The 14,675-nt window shown below is 37.2% G+C and overlaps 3 protein-coding genes across 4 annotated transcripts; 2 read left to right on the forward strand and 1 right to left on the reverse strand.

Annotated features, from left to right (window-relative positions):
- Positions 1-3,655: 3,655 nt before the first annotated feature.
- On the forward strand, positions 3,656-5,304 carry LOC116192068 (probable phospholipid hydroperoxide glutathione peroxidase). Its single transcript, XM_031520522.1, has 6 exons — positions 3,656-3,816; positions 3,967-4,043; positions 4,421-4,482; positions 4,573-4,691; positions 4,802-4,969; positions 5,095-5,304. Exons 1-6 carry the CDS (start codon positions 3,772-3,774, stop codon positions 5,137-5,139), a joined length of 516 nt encoding a protein of 171 aa, XP_031376382.1. The 5' UTR covers positions 3,656-3,771; the 3' UTR covers positions 5,140-5,304.
- Positions 5,305-5,624: 320 nt separating this feature from the next.
- LOC116190936 (probable glutathione peroxidase 8) lies at positions 5,625-8,113 on the forward strand. 2 transcript variants are annotated; one of them, XM_031520252.1, is made up of 6 exons: positions 5,625-5,813; positions 6,408-6,484; positions 6,658-6,719; positions 6,977-7,095; positions 7,557-7,724; positions 7,790-8,113. In XM_031520252.1, the coding sequence occupies exons 1-6, from the start codon at positions 5,640-5,642 to the stop codon at positions 7,823-7,825; spliced, it is 636 nt and encodes a 211-aa protein (XP_031376112.1). In that variant the 5' UTR covers positions 5,625-5,639; the 3' UTR covers positions 7,826-8,113. The 2 variants fall into 2 exon arrangements, with proteins under 2 accessions (XP_031376112.1, XP_031376264.1); XM_031520404.1 differs by having other exon boundaries at positions 7,793-8,087.
- A 294-nt stretch (positions 8,114-8,407) lies between these two features.
- On the reverse strand, positions 8,408-12,565 carry LOC116214956 (AT-hook motif nuclear-localized protein 5). The gene is made up of 5 exons (XM_031550492.1): positions 11,241-12,565; positions 10,673-10,740; positions 10,223-10,354; positions 9,704-9,862; positions 8,408-8,949 (listed from the first exon to the last, which is right to left on the reverse strand). Exons 1-5 carry the CDS (start codon positions 11,731-11,733, stop codon positions 8,713-8,715), a joined length of 1,089 nt encoding a protein of 362 aa, XP_031406352.1. The 5' UTR covers positions 11,734-12,565; the 3' UTR covers positions 8,408-8,712.
- Positions 12,566-14,675: the final 2,110 nt, after the last annotated feature.

Genomic DNA, 14,675 nt, shown 5'->3' on the forward strand with positions numbered 1-14,675 from the left:
TTTTTGTCAAATTTCATAATATATTTGTAATTTTATTAGATGTTCTAAGGAGTCTTTAACAATTTATTTAAAGAAACTAATTAATAAAACTACTTCCGATATTTTTTATTTATTTCTTATTTTTTGCATTACAAAATTAGTAAACTTAACAATACCAATAACAAATACAATATGCAAATGCTCTTGTAACGCACGGGCTGCATGAATAGTATTAATGTTAATTTACACCTTTATAAGCAACCAATAGGAACTTACATGGTGAAAGAATTATAAGAGATACGCAAAAATTCCTTAAAAATCAGAATATCTTGATTCTATATTATAAGCGGTTATTATTGCACTAGATAGCCTTTTAATATGCCAAGAAAAAAATAGCATTTTAATATAATGAAAATGGCTTCTTGAAGAATTGAATCAGATCAAATCTTGGATCATTCTTCGTGATTCAACCCCATTTTTATTCTCGAAATATGCTTAAAGAAACAATCAAGAGAAAAATTAAATAATCTTATATTAAATGTCAGTTGACCTTGCTTAATTAAGGTTTCTGGAAATCATAAATGAAAAATCACTAAAAAACTACTACTTTATATATTAGGAACGTGCGCTATACTTATCAGAATATAAAGTAAGCTCTAAAAATAAAAATAAAACATTAAGAAATCAAATGTAATTATTTGGAAATGTATGTTAAATTAAATGCGTAGCGGCAATCGAAATAAGTAGACTCAGTTGTTATGGGCCATATAGCTAATATATTAATTTACCGAAGAAAAAGGAGACTATGATAACTTTACTTCAAGATGTAATGTCATATTAATACCTACATGCACTCCGAATCAATAAATACATTTCCCACGCTGACTGGATCATTTATCAAAGAAAAAAAAAAGTTGCTTACCGGGAAAAAAAAACAAAAACAAAAGGGAAATCAATAGCTGCACGACAATTGATAAAATCGCTAGAAGATTTTCATTCAGGTAGATCTAATCATCTTGAGATTTTCATCGGCGGGTCAATAAACAATATGTCCAGTTCAAGTGCTTTTATATGATTTATATGATTTATTTATCGTTATAAAATAAATAAAAGTTCATGTGACTCAAGAATTTATAAGTGAGGGAAAGTAAAATAGTTGACCAGCCAAATGAAAAACAAGTGGTTGCACCACACATGCAAATAAATTACTTATTGTAATAAAGCAGTTCAATATTAAGTAAATTATACATACTTCGAGTATTTTACATTTATTTTGAAAAAATAATTGGAATAAATTACTTACATTTGAAGTAACCTATGTGGATTTCGCAGAATTCTTACATACACAAGTCTCTCAATATGAGCGTAACCCAAGGCGCCTATAATTATTTTTTTCACACTAATGGATAGATTGATTTGGATGAGAAATACTAGTGAGAAAAATAAAAAGTAATAATTGGAGATAAATTTTGAAAAAGAGTTGGAAAGTTGAGCGAAAAGAAAGCAAAATAACAAAAGGTCGACACGGGAGAGAAAAGAGAAATGTGAGAATAATGTTAAATGAACAGTATTATTCTTCAATTTCTCTCTTTTATTTTAAATTATATTACATTATATTTAGAATTAAAAATAAGGGGTATTTTCAATTTTTCAATCACCATATAATTGAGGCCATCGTATAAAATCAGATTTTTGCTTAATCAATGCTATAAAATATAAAATATATTTTCTCTTCAGAATCTCAAACAGTCTATATATATATATATATATATATATATATTAGCCGGGGGAACCAACACAGTGCGCGGGTCTGAGAAATTTCTTTCGATTAGAAATACTTTTTATCACATCATATCAATCTATGCAATAATTTATATGGCTTATAGAACTTAGTTAATGATAAAAATTAATAATACAACGAAACCATGAAATTTTAGTTTTTTTTTTGATAGTATGAAATTTTGGTTGTTACTAAATTTTTTGTAGAGTCTTGAAGGAGTAAATCAATTCGTACATATTAAACAAAAATAAGATGATGTTTGTTTGAAGTGTTGAAAAAACTTACTGAAATAAGTACTTGATTAAGCAAAAAGTGTTTGATAGAAAAATATAAATAATAAATACTGTCCCGTTTATTTCAAATTTAATTACAATATTTCCTTATTAGAAAATAATATTGGTTTAAAGTATGTGAATATTTAAATTTATCAATAAATTTAATAGTTTACACATTTTAATTATTTATATTTTTCAAATATTGATTAGTTAAAATCCAATTAAGTTATTTTTAATACTTTGTTTTACAATATAGAGAAGGATTTAATAATATTTTTTCTAGAAAAAAGAAAAAGAAGAAAATACAGAAGACAAGACCGAGAGATTGAGAACTCAAGGCATCCCAATAGGGAAACATTTTGGCACTCCCATAACACTCATTTCCCCGTTTCATATTCATTAATTTTATATAAAGAAAAGCTGCATGTATTATCATTTTATGAATAAATAAATTAGCCAAACCATGATTTTGAAGAAATTTACTAAATATTGTTTCTGCTTAAAACATAATAAAATAAACACTTATTCAATCGGAACCGCACTCCCAAATAAATTAATACAAATTGAGTCTTTCTTATGATTACGAGTAGTTTTTATAAGTACCTATCAACTTACTGGAGAAAATTAGATTTCCAACGGCAAAAATTAGCCAAATATGATTTTGAAAGAATTCACTAAATATTGCTTTTGATTTAAACATAATAAAATAAACATTTATTCAACCGTCACCGTACTCCCAAATAAATTGATACGAAATGAGTCTTTGTTATGATTATAGGTATTGTCAAGACAACAGTCTCACGTGTAGTTTTGTTCAGAACGAGAGAAAGAAGTCAAAGAGTACATGTTATCTCGGACTCACAAATTATAGTCATTGCTTTTCATTTTGTTATTTCAAAATTTAAGTAACTTTTTTTTTCTTTTTTGGGTTATAAAAATAGGTATATGAATATTATAATAAAATAGAAAATTTAACTAAGAGAAAGAAGCACGAGTAATTCCATAACCAAAATATAACATGGCGTGCGTCACTGCACCTTTATTTTTCAAGTGACTTCTAACTTTAGCTGCAACCACTCTAGATCTCCATTATTTTTTTTCTGCACTTATATCCATTCGCAAAACCTATTTCACTTATATATCATTAGGTTCACTTAGGCCAACCAAGCATTAAAAGGTTAATGACTATCCACAGATAACCAGTTATGTGATAGTTCGGGATGGTTGATGGCTCTCTTATGGTAGTAGCATTGTGATATTCTTGAAAACTTCTTAGTCATAGCTCATTCCGATCTTATCTGAATCAAAAACTCATATATCTTCTTATCATGCACCGCACCGGAGGAGAAGATCATCGACCATATGAATCATATTAGGGAGCCGACCTATCATTCCTAATCTAAACCACGTACGAACAGGACTAATAATTCATTTGCGTTGCATAGTTGCTCAACAAAAAATTAGCATTCCTCTCTCTCTCTCTATATATATATATATAACCCCAATCACTGGTCAAACCTTCCTTTGGAGTGAGACCCTCCCCGTGTCAAATCCTCAGACACATACCCCGAGGAACCAGCCGAATTTTCCGATCAATATATAAGTGGAATTTCAAAGTCAAATTTCTTGCAAATTCAATCCCAAGCAAAGAAGAATTCTTTCAAATTTCAATCGTCGGTGGATACGAGTTCTCTAAGTTTGCATCCTTCACGAAAGTGTCAGGTCATTACACAATTGATGGGGGGCCAATCCTCGAAAAGTGTTCACGAATTCATAGTCAAGGTTAGCCCTTCAAAAAATTGCGAAATTTTACATTGTAATCACTGTATGATACAATCACCAACATATACATATTGCTTTACTATGTCGGTTGTTGTTTCGTGTTAGTAAACCTATCGAGCTATCTATTCTGAATGTATGCTTTGTTTGAAGGATGCCAAGGGGAATGATGTCAACCTCAGCCAGTATAAGGGGAAGGTTCTGTTGATTGTCAATGTTGCATCTCAATGGTAATCTCATGTGTCCACCTTTTATATTTCCAGTAGTTATCTGATCACGATTTACATTCTTAAGATTCAATGAAAGGAATGACAATTCATGTCGAACATTATATACATGGTACCTGGTTTATATTTAAAACGGGGCAAATCGTGTCGTATTACGACTGGAACAGCTTATCCATGTCAAGGAAACGGACTACGACCCTGGATCGACCTAATCCATATTACGACTGGAACGACTTATCCACTTTCTTTAACTAAGTGAAAAGCGGAAACCTTGCCGAGGAAGAGTGTTGCCGGAGTAGCTCCGTGCTGTTTCTGTGGCTTGTTAGCATCTGTAACATTATTCACGGCTGAATGATGGTTCTTAATCCTGCTGTTTCCAGTGGCTACACCGACCAACACTATGCCGAGATGGCTCAGCTGTATGAAAAATACAAAGACCAAGGTTGATTCGGATCAATTTCTTTTCTCCAATCCCCATTTATACGAATTAAGATGCTAACTTGCAGAAGTGAACGACCATATATCAATGCAGGATTGGAAATTCTGGCATTTCCATGCAACCAGTTTGGAGCTCAGGAGCCCGGGACGAATGAGGAGATCCAAGAGTTAGCTTGTAATCGATTCAAAGCCAAATATCCCCTCTTCGCTAAGGTATACTTCGATTAGGTTTTGCAGCAATCTTGTTAGTATACAACCGAGAGTTCATTCATGAAACTAGTACTTATCTTGTGATTTGGTACTCCGTACGTTATTGTCATCAGATCGATGTGAACGGGCAGAAGCAGACTCCGCTGTACAAGTACCTGAAGTCGAGCAAAAGCGGGTTATTTAGGGAAAGCATAAAGTGGAATTTCACCAAGTTTCTCGTCGACAAGCAGGGCAACGTTGTTGGACGTTTCACACCCGAAAACACGCCCCCTGGTATCGAGGTAAAACTTCTTGTGCCAGTGCCCTCCCAAATGTTCATTTGATAGCGCGTGTCTACGTCTTTAATTGATTTACAAGTTACAGGTTTGCTTACTCCGTAGCCATTTTTGGTTTCGTGCGGTTGCAGAAGGACATAAAGAAACTGCTGGGCGTTGCTTCGACAAACGAATGAATGACCGATCGGCACACCAAACAAAGCTACACAAAAACAATTCGGCTAGTTTAGGGACATGCCATATAACAGTGAATGTGATCTTAGAGTTGCTAAACTGAACCGATTATCATTCTGATAATTGAGTGCATTGCATTTATTATATCGTACTTTGTTTCTTCTTTTTCCGCTCGTCTTCGTGCTTTACAACAATTCTGTTTCGGCCACCTACAATTTTGCTCCTCTGCCTTCATCTGAACATGTTAAGGCGAACACCACTTCTTGATATCCTTAGGAACGGTGTCGGGTTATAAAAGAGTCGAGGCACGTCTTCCTCATAAAACCGACGGATAGTGACCTCTACTGGAACGCCACGGCGTTGTTCCGTTATTATCGGATAGATCGAGTTATGTCTAGTTTGACGACTATGTTAAGTATGGATTTTAGCGGGAAATAGGCGAATGAAGAAGGTTGTACTGCTTGGCCCGATTTGTTAATTTTACGGGTCGGGCTTCCTTCGAATGGGCCACCGTTTATTCGATCCGACCCGATCACTGGCCCCCGTTTTATTCCCCGCTCTGCACTTCGAAGGTTCTCCGACAACTGGTGACAGGAAGTCAAAGAGCTGCCGGAGTTTCTCAATGGCAAGTCAAACCATGCAGGACCCACGATCGATTTACGACTTCACGGTGAAGGTGAGTTCGGCTCCGGGACGACCTTGTTGATGAATATGTCTTGGTGGGTCTCTGAGCTGTCTCCTCGTGCATCATTTCCTGCTCCAAACTAGCTTTAGAAAAATTAACGGTTTGTGCTTCTGTTGCTTGTATGGATGACGATTTGTGTTTGCGATCAGCCTATCAGCAGCTAAAGTTGAGAGCTTTACGTGTCTTTAGATGCATCAGATGTTGAATATTTGCTCCCTTAGATGGGCTGGTAGCGATTTAGCAGTTGCAAGGAAGTCTGATGATGGGGTCAAATTTGGAGTGAAACATAAGACAAACGTAGGAGTTGGCTGTTATTTGTTTTGTGGGCACGGAAGTTGTCGTGTAGGAGTTCTTTAGGAGCCCTAGTAATGGAAACCTGAAGTTCTGCAGGAGTTCTTTATGGATTCCTCTTGTCAAGTGGAGATGCTCTCGAGGATAAATTATCGAGGATTGTTTTAAATGGATCTGTGTTTACAGTTTTACCTATTCCACTAGAAGGGAATTGGCTGGCTTTGTCTCCAATAAGAGTTTTCTTCCTTTTCATTTCACGCGTGATGTTTCTGTATTTCTTGTCAACATTCTCAGGATGCTGATGGGAAAGATGTGAGTCTCGATATGTACAAGGGAAAGGTCATGCTCATTGTTAATGTTGCCTCTAAATGGTATTATACACATTCCACTTTATATTTAAGTTCTTGCCTACCTTTCACGGACTTATCCTAACTTCTTTTTTCTTTTCTATTTTTTTTTCCCTTTTCGTGTGTTGAAATGACTCCTGTCTCAGTTTTGTCTGATTACTTTTAAATGTCATTTGCTTCTGGTTCGATTCTTGCAGTGGAATGACCAATTCAAATTACACTGAGCTCAACCATTTGTACAACAAGTACAAAGGTCAAGGTTAGTTATTCACATCTTCAGCTTGGTGCCTATTCCTCTTTGCATTTTTGTTGAAGACTAACTATTCTGTTTCGAATTCCAAGATGATTCCAAGCTCATGTTATTATTTGGATCAGAGAAACCATGCCTTGTCTTGTGTTAAGCTATAGTATCTTCTGCTCCGGTCTTTCTGATTTGATTTCTTTCAAGAGATTTCCCCTTGACTAAATAAAACAAGCATCATAATGCTTTTACACGGTATCATAAGTTTGATGCAGGCTTAGAGATAATGGCATTTCCATGCAATCAATTCGGTGATGAGGAACCAGGAACTAATGCACAAATCACGGAATTCGTCTGCACTCGCTTCAAATCAGAATTTCCCATCTTTGGCAAGGTCTAATAGCAGTTAAATCTCTCCTTTTTCTTCTTGCAAGTGCCGATGAATGATCCAACAATTTTATTGCCCTAGAGAGATGTAAATCTGAGGCTCCATAAAAATTTCAAGTTTGTGAATATTTATCCAATACTAGAGTGCTATATTCTTAATTCATTAATGTTTTACTTGTGGACATTTTGATATTAGTCATTATCCTTTACCCACTAAAATGGTCCACCATGCATCGAAGCAAAGTCGAAAGTATAACAACTCAAAATTCTATCATGGAAGCAAGATCGATCTAAATGGTCATGCTCTGAAGGCCTCAGTAAGATTGCGCAGAGTCCGATATGGTTCTAAAGCTGTTTGCTTGGGATCACACTCAAAGTTACGATAGAACTATTGCTGGTTTGAATGATAATGTAGGAGACTGGGCGAGACAATTCCCATTCATGGTCTTTTGTGCATTCATTTTTCAGATTGAAGTGAACGGGCCAAATGCAGCTCCACTATATACATTCTTGAAGTCAGGCAAATGGGGAATCTTCGGAGATGATATTCAGTGGAACTTTGTCAAGTTCCTGGTCGATAAGAATGGGACAATTGCACATCGTTACTACCCCACAACTTCTCCTCTTACAGCTGAGGTAAATTTTCTTTCTGTTCCTTGTGCAAATTATCAAGATTACTAAGCTTCTCAATGAACTTGCAGCAGGATATTAAGGAGCTGTTGGAAACAACATCATGAAGAAAATCATTCGAGGCCTGGAGGAGTCGTGTGCAATCCAGACTTGTTTGTGGTGTATTGCCAATGCATTGTTAATGTAATTTTCGGTCTTGAGACGCTGTATGTGGTTTGTTCCCTCGCTTCTGTGTAGTGAAAGAAACCGTGATCCTTTTGTACAAGTCTGCAAATGTGCTTTTCTCAGCCTTTTGGCTAGAGTGCTGTAGTGCTGTATTAACCTTGAGACAAAGCATTGATGGCTGAATTGAAAATGATAATAATGATAGAGAGGCTGTCCAAAGTTATATCAAATCAGAAATCGATCGAACCCAAACTAGAAGAAGTTACAAAGAGAAGTTCGAGCTCAACCTCGAATAGCAGATCCAGTATGAGTACAGTGTTTAAAAGTGTAACAAGTTTATTATGTGTTTTTCATGTTCTTCCTGAATGATAGATGTGGAGCGGAAAGGTCAGACTACGTAAAGGTCCTGAAAAAGTGGATTAGATTTAAGTTTTCCATATTTCTGAAATATGAAAATTTAGAAACAGGAACAGAAATATTCAATAAACCCGAGATTTTGCAGGGAAACCTTAAAAACAGCCAACTTTAATGCCATGCTTGATCTGATAAAACATCGAAAATATCATATTTCAGCACACAATTAGGCTAGCTTCTCTCTGACAGTTAAAGAAACTCTTGAAAATAAGTTCCCTCAGAGTACCATCCCTACATCACAACAATAAAATAGGCGACCAACAGTTCATTCAAGCAAGTTAGCGACGAGCCAGCAATCCTGAGAAACAAATAGAGAGGTTAACTATGGGACCAATCCCCTACTACCAATCTCACTCAGTTCAAATATACAACAACAACGGCGCGAATATATACAAAATTGGCAGGGCCCACATCGTCAGCCACGCGTCAAGTCAATCCCGGTGTGGAGATGTTTCAGATCAACGGTGGGCTGGGAATTCTGCCAAACACCAATGGCAGATGATGCAAAGTTCTGAGTGGGCCCACTGCTTAAAGCAAAGGATCTTTCCCCAGACTGGGATTTGGAGGAGTCTTCCTCAACTTTAGGAGCCGCAACCACGATCTGCTTATCCTTGGCCTTGGAGCTGCCGTATACAAAACTGCATATAACCACCTGCAGAAAGCAATGAACTTCCACTAAATCTAAATATTGGAGATTGAATGCATAAGATCCTATAGGAAGGTTATTTACTATATATCGGACATTAAATGCATAGGATTTTTAAAGGAAGATTGTCCACTAAATATCGAACATTGAATGCATAGGATCCTAAAGGAAAGTTGTCAATGAGTGCGACTGAATCGTAATGTGCCCAAAAGGCTCCTAAGCCTTGCATAAACTTTTTGTGCTTTTTTAATTCTCAAATTAATCTGAATTTGACACATCAAATCCACCCATGTCTTCCTATTGCTTCAATCGACAAAGGCCTAGTCAAGTCAGATGGCATCTCTAAAATGTGCCTGGTCTCATTAACCGATAATAAAGACTCAAGTGCAGGTCTGCCGTGCATGACTTCTCTGACCTCCAGCCCAAAAGAAGATATGACAAGCTTGAGCTGGACTTCAAGCTTAAGTATTTCAGTTGTGCCAACTCGAGCTTGTCTCAGCTTAGTCCAGCTTAATTGCACCTCTAGTGATCAGTATTAGTACAACATAAGACACTACAGGGATATGTAAAAATATAGGGGTGTGCCCAAATATCTTCTGTAAAGCAACATTATTCAGCAAGACACATCAAAAGCACACGATAAAGAGATTATAACCTGCTCTTTAAATTAAACAGTTGAATAACGATAATATGCCAGGTGATTGACCAAACACATTAGGAGTAATCAGAAGTAGAAAGAGAGAAGACCAAAAACAAATACCTGGACGGGACCCGCTGCAATAAGCATCCCAACACTGCCACCAATAACATGGCCATCGGGACTTGAGAGCGAAACACTTATACCTCCAGTTCGGTTACGGGGGCCACCTTCTTCAGCGAGCAAATATGAACCCGACAAGCACAATATCTCGAATCGGCCCTACGTAAGCTAATTCAACCAAGTAAGTTCCCTTCATCTGTAATAGAATAATCGCCACAGAAGATAATTGAAAGTAGCTTACTAAGAGTATTTGAATCTACATTCGTCATATTCCCACCCCATCCCCTACCCCCAGCAATTTTATACTGTCAGATCCCACCCTTTAGATGATAGCACAACTATCAGATACTTTCTTACAGAAAGAGGAAATTGACACAGAAAGAGAAGGCTTCAATTGCACCTAATCAATGAGCTAAGGAAGAACGGAACTGTAAATACTAAATAGATTCCTCTGAAAATAAAAGGCAGAAAAGGGGATAAATAATAACAAAACAGGCAAACTAAATGGAATGCTTCAACCTCGTATGTGATTGTGCCACCAGAAGATGCGGGTTGCCTAAGAGTCACCAAAGAAATTGTGCCACAGCCAGATAATATGCAGATAGCTCTTGGCCTCTGTTGGGAGAAAGACAAAATCTTTGCTGCAACATCCTGCAATATAAGATACAAGGTGCCTTCACTTTTCCTTTTATAGAAGACCATATGATACAGAAAAAAAATTATCCTTCATACTTCTAGATAGTGGAGCATCCCATGCACGAAAAGGAAATCCTTTATATATGAGAAACACATGCATCTGAATATTCTTGGGGAATAACCAACTTGAAAAGCATTGCAACAATTAAAGTCTTCATTCACCTCCATGACTGACCAAGAAGAACTTAATTCCTCATTTTTTAAAAAGATGGCATTAATTGTCTCAAAGTATCCTTATGTACACATGTCTGACGTAATAGAGGAAAAGCATACCTCCCCAGCTCCTACTCTGATCACATGTGGTGCAAAAGCAAGTCCAGCTGAAGCATTCATCCATTCACCTGAGAGGAACAATTCATAGACAACGACATTCCTAAATGAATCTAAGATTAAGCAGTCTCCCAAAATCTTACAACATTGAACGAAAGCATAAACCATACCATTAGAAACCATATTCTGTAAATCTTGCCATACATAACACTAACATACTCCTTAACTCCTACGTCTACTAAGCCATAAGCTCATCGAATCAGATGCAACATGGCAACAAAATTTGGAGTAATGAAGTTATAACATTCATCTTTCCTGATCTACCAGCAAAATCAAACTACTATAGATATCATTAATATATTAGTCACTCTCAGCCTACAACAGATCAATTTACTAATCAGAGTGAATAACACAAGGAGTTAAGTATTGCTGCCAAAAGAATCTATAGCCACAATGAAATTTACAGTTTCACCAATTAAGGCTCCAGCATATCCAATTCTAGACAGATATAATTGACCTTCCAACCCCAGACATGGAACCAAAAGCATCAGAGTAACTCAACAAGACGTACCAACTGCTGCTAATCGTTGCTTCCGCCCGGACCCAGGTGGGCGTCCTCGGGCCTTCTTTGGCAAAGGCGTGACTGAGCCAGGCGTGGAAGTAGGAGCGGCTCCCGACATGGGCAGAAGGCCCAGAGCCACCTTACCATCAGGCCCGTATTTCCTGGGCCTCCCCCTCTTCTTCTTCGGGGGCTGTTCACCAGAAGGCGGACCAGCAGAAGATGTGCCAATGGAAATGTTCCCGCGGCCAAAGCCACCATGTGTTGGTGGCGGTGGTGGCTCCACCGCGAATGCCTGCCCACCCAAGGTTGTACGGATACTGGACTGAGCAGCGGCAGCTGCAGCCTGAACATGATGATGGTGGGTGTTCGACAGTGCCCTAAAATGAGGCGGCGGTGCATTCATCCCACTGGGTTGTTGCCCAGAGCCAGACCCTAACCCTGCTTTGTGTATGAAATACTGAGCTGATCCACCAGATATTGCCATGGCTTCTCTTCCATCCATGCATTTACAATGCCTAGAACCTAAAAGCTAACGAGCTCAAACCTCGAATCGAAGCTAAAGAAGACAAATTCACCGGCTAAAACTACGAGGCAAAGAGGAGACCACAGGGCAGAGGGTTTCAGGGGAAACCTAGCGAACGAGCTGAGCTAAGCTGAAGCATCAAGGGGTACCCATCAAGCAAAAGATCTCATCTTTCTTGAACGGAAGCTCACAAACAACAAAGAAAGGACAAAACCCAACAAGAATGAGATGAAACTGAGGGCAGAAGCAAGGTCCCCAAAAACTTTTTTTTTCTTTTTTGGGTACCCCGACCGCTGAATCTTCACAAAAAGATAAAAGAAGGATGGTCGGGGTGGCTCTTCAAAGGGGTCCTAACAGCATTATTATTCAACTAAAACCAAGAACATTCAAAGAGCAAGCACAGCTGGGAGAGTCGAACAAATCCCACCCCCGGAGAGACCAATTAAAGACAAGGACCCGAAGCAGAGCGTGAGCTGTAAAGCCCCCACCAAACAAGAAGAGGAAGCGGAAGAGGAAGAGGAAGAGGGAAACAAAACCCTAGACTCTGCAAATCTAGGGTTTTGGGGAATGCAGGGGAAAGGAAAGGGGGGAGGATGGGGGAAAAAGAAGGGGCTTTTGAATTAAAGGGGTTGAGGGGGGTGCTTACATGAATGAATGAATGAATGTAGTAAGAGTAGCAGTCTATAGTGTGAAGACAAGGACCCCTTTCTTTTTCTTTAATGGAGAAGTCAGGAAGGAAGAGAGAGAGAGAGAGAGAGCTCTGATGTACTGTGAAAGTCTCTCTTGACTCTTATTAGGGGAGAGAAAGACAGAAGGGGAGGAGAGAGAAAGTAGAGAGAGAGAGAGAGACAGACAGACAGACTGGGTACTGTAATGCAATGCAATGGGTATGTATGTTTTAGGGACAGTGAGGCCTACCAAAATTACCAACTTTGCCTGTCCTTTTCAGATTTTTCCATTTTCTTGATAATGCCTCTGCAAATGTCTGATGACAGCAGCAGAGGTAACTTAATTTTTCCCTTTTCCCTTTTTTGAATTTTCAATGAAATAAAAATTGAATCTTGTCAAAGATCTTTAGGGATTGGATTTCTGTTAATTATCATTATTCCCAGAAAATACCCATGTTTTCAGTCCAAAATATAATTGCGTCATCAAGTAATAATTGGAAAGGAAAAAAAAAATGCAAACCCAAACCCAGCAAGTCAAATTCTAGGCATAGCAGGTCTGAATTTAAGTGGACTGATTAATTGATTTGCCGTGCTGCCAATGCAACTTCCTCGGACCTTCAAAACACAGTAGCTAGAGAACATAACCTGTGCGATTGACCCGTCGAGACACGGATATAAAATTTTAAAACTATAATTTCTCTATCATGTAAATTTTCACTCTTTTATGACGGTGATGATGTCTTTATTGTAAAAATGTGACAAAATTATTTTACATAAAATAATTTCTCATTATGTGGATCTTATTTAAAAATACTTCTTTATATATATGTGTGTGCGCGCGTGCGCGTGTGAATTGATAAGCATCATTTTAAGAATTAAATGAGCGTAGATAATACATATGGTGCCAAAAAAATATTTAAAATGAAATAATAATGAACAAATTCCATACTTTTCAACTATAAAAATTTGCAAAAATAATTTTATTTTTTAAAGAGTGACAAACTATAAATTTTTTAAAATTGTATTTATATCCTCCTTGAAATGTATGTTGGTCGTGTAAGTATTATTTCTAGGATAAAGACTAAATAATTTATTGATTGTGCTTTTTCTGCATGTATGTATTCATCAGATGTAAATTGATATTATAAAAAGTGTTCATATTAACGAATCATAGAACTTATTTTGAACTTTATATATTGTCTAAGAATTACTTTATAAATTAAAAGTACAAAAAAAAAATTGCATTGCCTTTCTATTCATCAATTTGTTGTTTAAAGGTACCAAAAAAATCAAATTTTAGCATAATAAATTTTTATATATTGATGAAAATAAAATATATTTTCTTTTGAAATTCTACATAGTGACATGTGACAAGTTAAGAAGAGTCTTTTGACACTCTCCTTTAGCTTAATATATAGATGTAGATATAAATATAGATTCTTGCCTATTTCCGGAATCAATCAATGGCTAGTGTTTTCTCGATAAAGTCAGGAGATCTAAGATGCTCTCTAGTTATAAGATATCTAATGAAACCGTCACTGAACCCGAGATCTTATTCAAAGAGAAAGATGTCAACTACATGGATATAATCCAGAGGAAAACGACATCCCCCCCATGATTATTTTCTTGAGTTGAGAAGCAACGAAAACACGATTGAAAACTAGTCTTAAGAATCGATCCGAGAATCAAATCAAACACCTAGTGAACGGGACAAAAACCATACACTAATGCCATCCGACAATTGTGAGTGGACGAAGAACCTCCCAGTCCCCCGCAGGAGGCTTACAAGTGGGGCAGATGTAGAACTTCGGAACTGAATTCGATCTAACACATTCGATATTGGTACAGTTCATCACAGTGATCGGATGTTTTCCAAACTCCTTAGTCATTTCTTCTGTATGGCTTTCGGCATATGCATGAAGCTTGCACCTGAGATCATAACCTCTGCGGAGCAGAGAATGGTTTAGTGATTAGATAGGAGACGTGCCTTCATTAACCCAATCTTTGAAGCCATTTTTAGACAGATCAATAATGAACTTGGAAATTAATGGTTGTCAATAGTGATTGATCCAACCTAAACGAATCTTTCAAAACCAAACAATTATAGAACATGCCCAGTTGGAGATGGGCTCCCATACCTGCGGTTCTTTCTCGACAGAAACAAACAGATTTCAAATCAGTTCAAAATCTTTGTCCAAGCTTAGGGCCCCATCATCTCTCACAACCTACATAAAAGGAGATTAATATCACGTC

Source organism: Punica granatum, chromosome 1, assembly GCF_007655135.1.
Source record: "Punica granatum isolate Tunisia-2019 chromosome 1, ASM765513v2, whole genome shotgun sequence".
NCBI classification, from domain to species: domain Eukaryota; kingdom Viridiplantae; phylum Streptophyta; class Magnoliopsida; order Myrtales; family Lythraceae; genus Punica; species Punica granatum.

Coding starts and splice junctions, on each gene's coding strand:
- LOC116190936 (XM_031520252.1), top strand. CDS start 5,640: ATGGGCCACCGTTTATTCGATCCGACCCGATCACTGGCCCCCGTTTTA. Junction 6,485..6,657: donor GTTAATGTTGCCTCTAAATG/GTATTATACACA, acceptor CGATTCTTGCAG/TGGAATGACCAATTCAAATT. Junction 7,096..7,556: donor AATTTCCCATCTTTGGCAAG/GTCTAATAGCAG, acceptor TTCATTTTTCAG/ATTGAAGTGAACGGGCCAAA.
- LOC116192068 (XM_031520522.1), top strand. CDS start 3,772: ATGGGGGGCCAATCCTCGAAAAGTGTTCACGAATTCATAGTCAAG. Junction 4,692..4,801: donor AATATCCCCTCTTCGCTAAG/GTATACTTCGAT, acceptor TATTGTCATCAG/ATCGATGTGAACGGGCAGAA. Junction 4,970..5,094: donor ACACGCCCCCTGGTATCGAG/GTAAAACTTCTT, acceptor GTGCGGTTGCAG/AAGGACATAAAGAAACTGCT.
- LOC116214956 (XM_031550492.1), bottom strand. CDS start 11,733: ATGGATGGAAGAGAAGCCATGGCAATATCTGGTGGATCAGCTCAGTAT. Junction 10,741..11,240: donor GCAACGATTAGCAGCAGTTG/GTACGTCTTGTT, acceptor TGTTCCTCTCAG/GTGAATGGATGAATGCTTCA. Junction 9,863..10,222: donor GTGGCACAATCACATACGAG/GTTGAAGCATTC, acceptor TAGCTTACGTAG/GGCCGATTCGAGATATTGTG.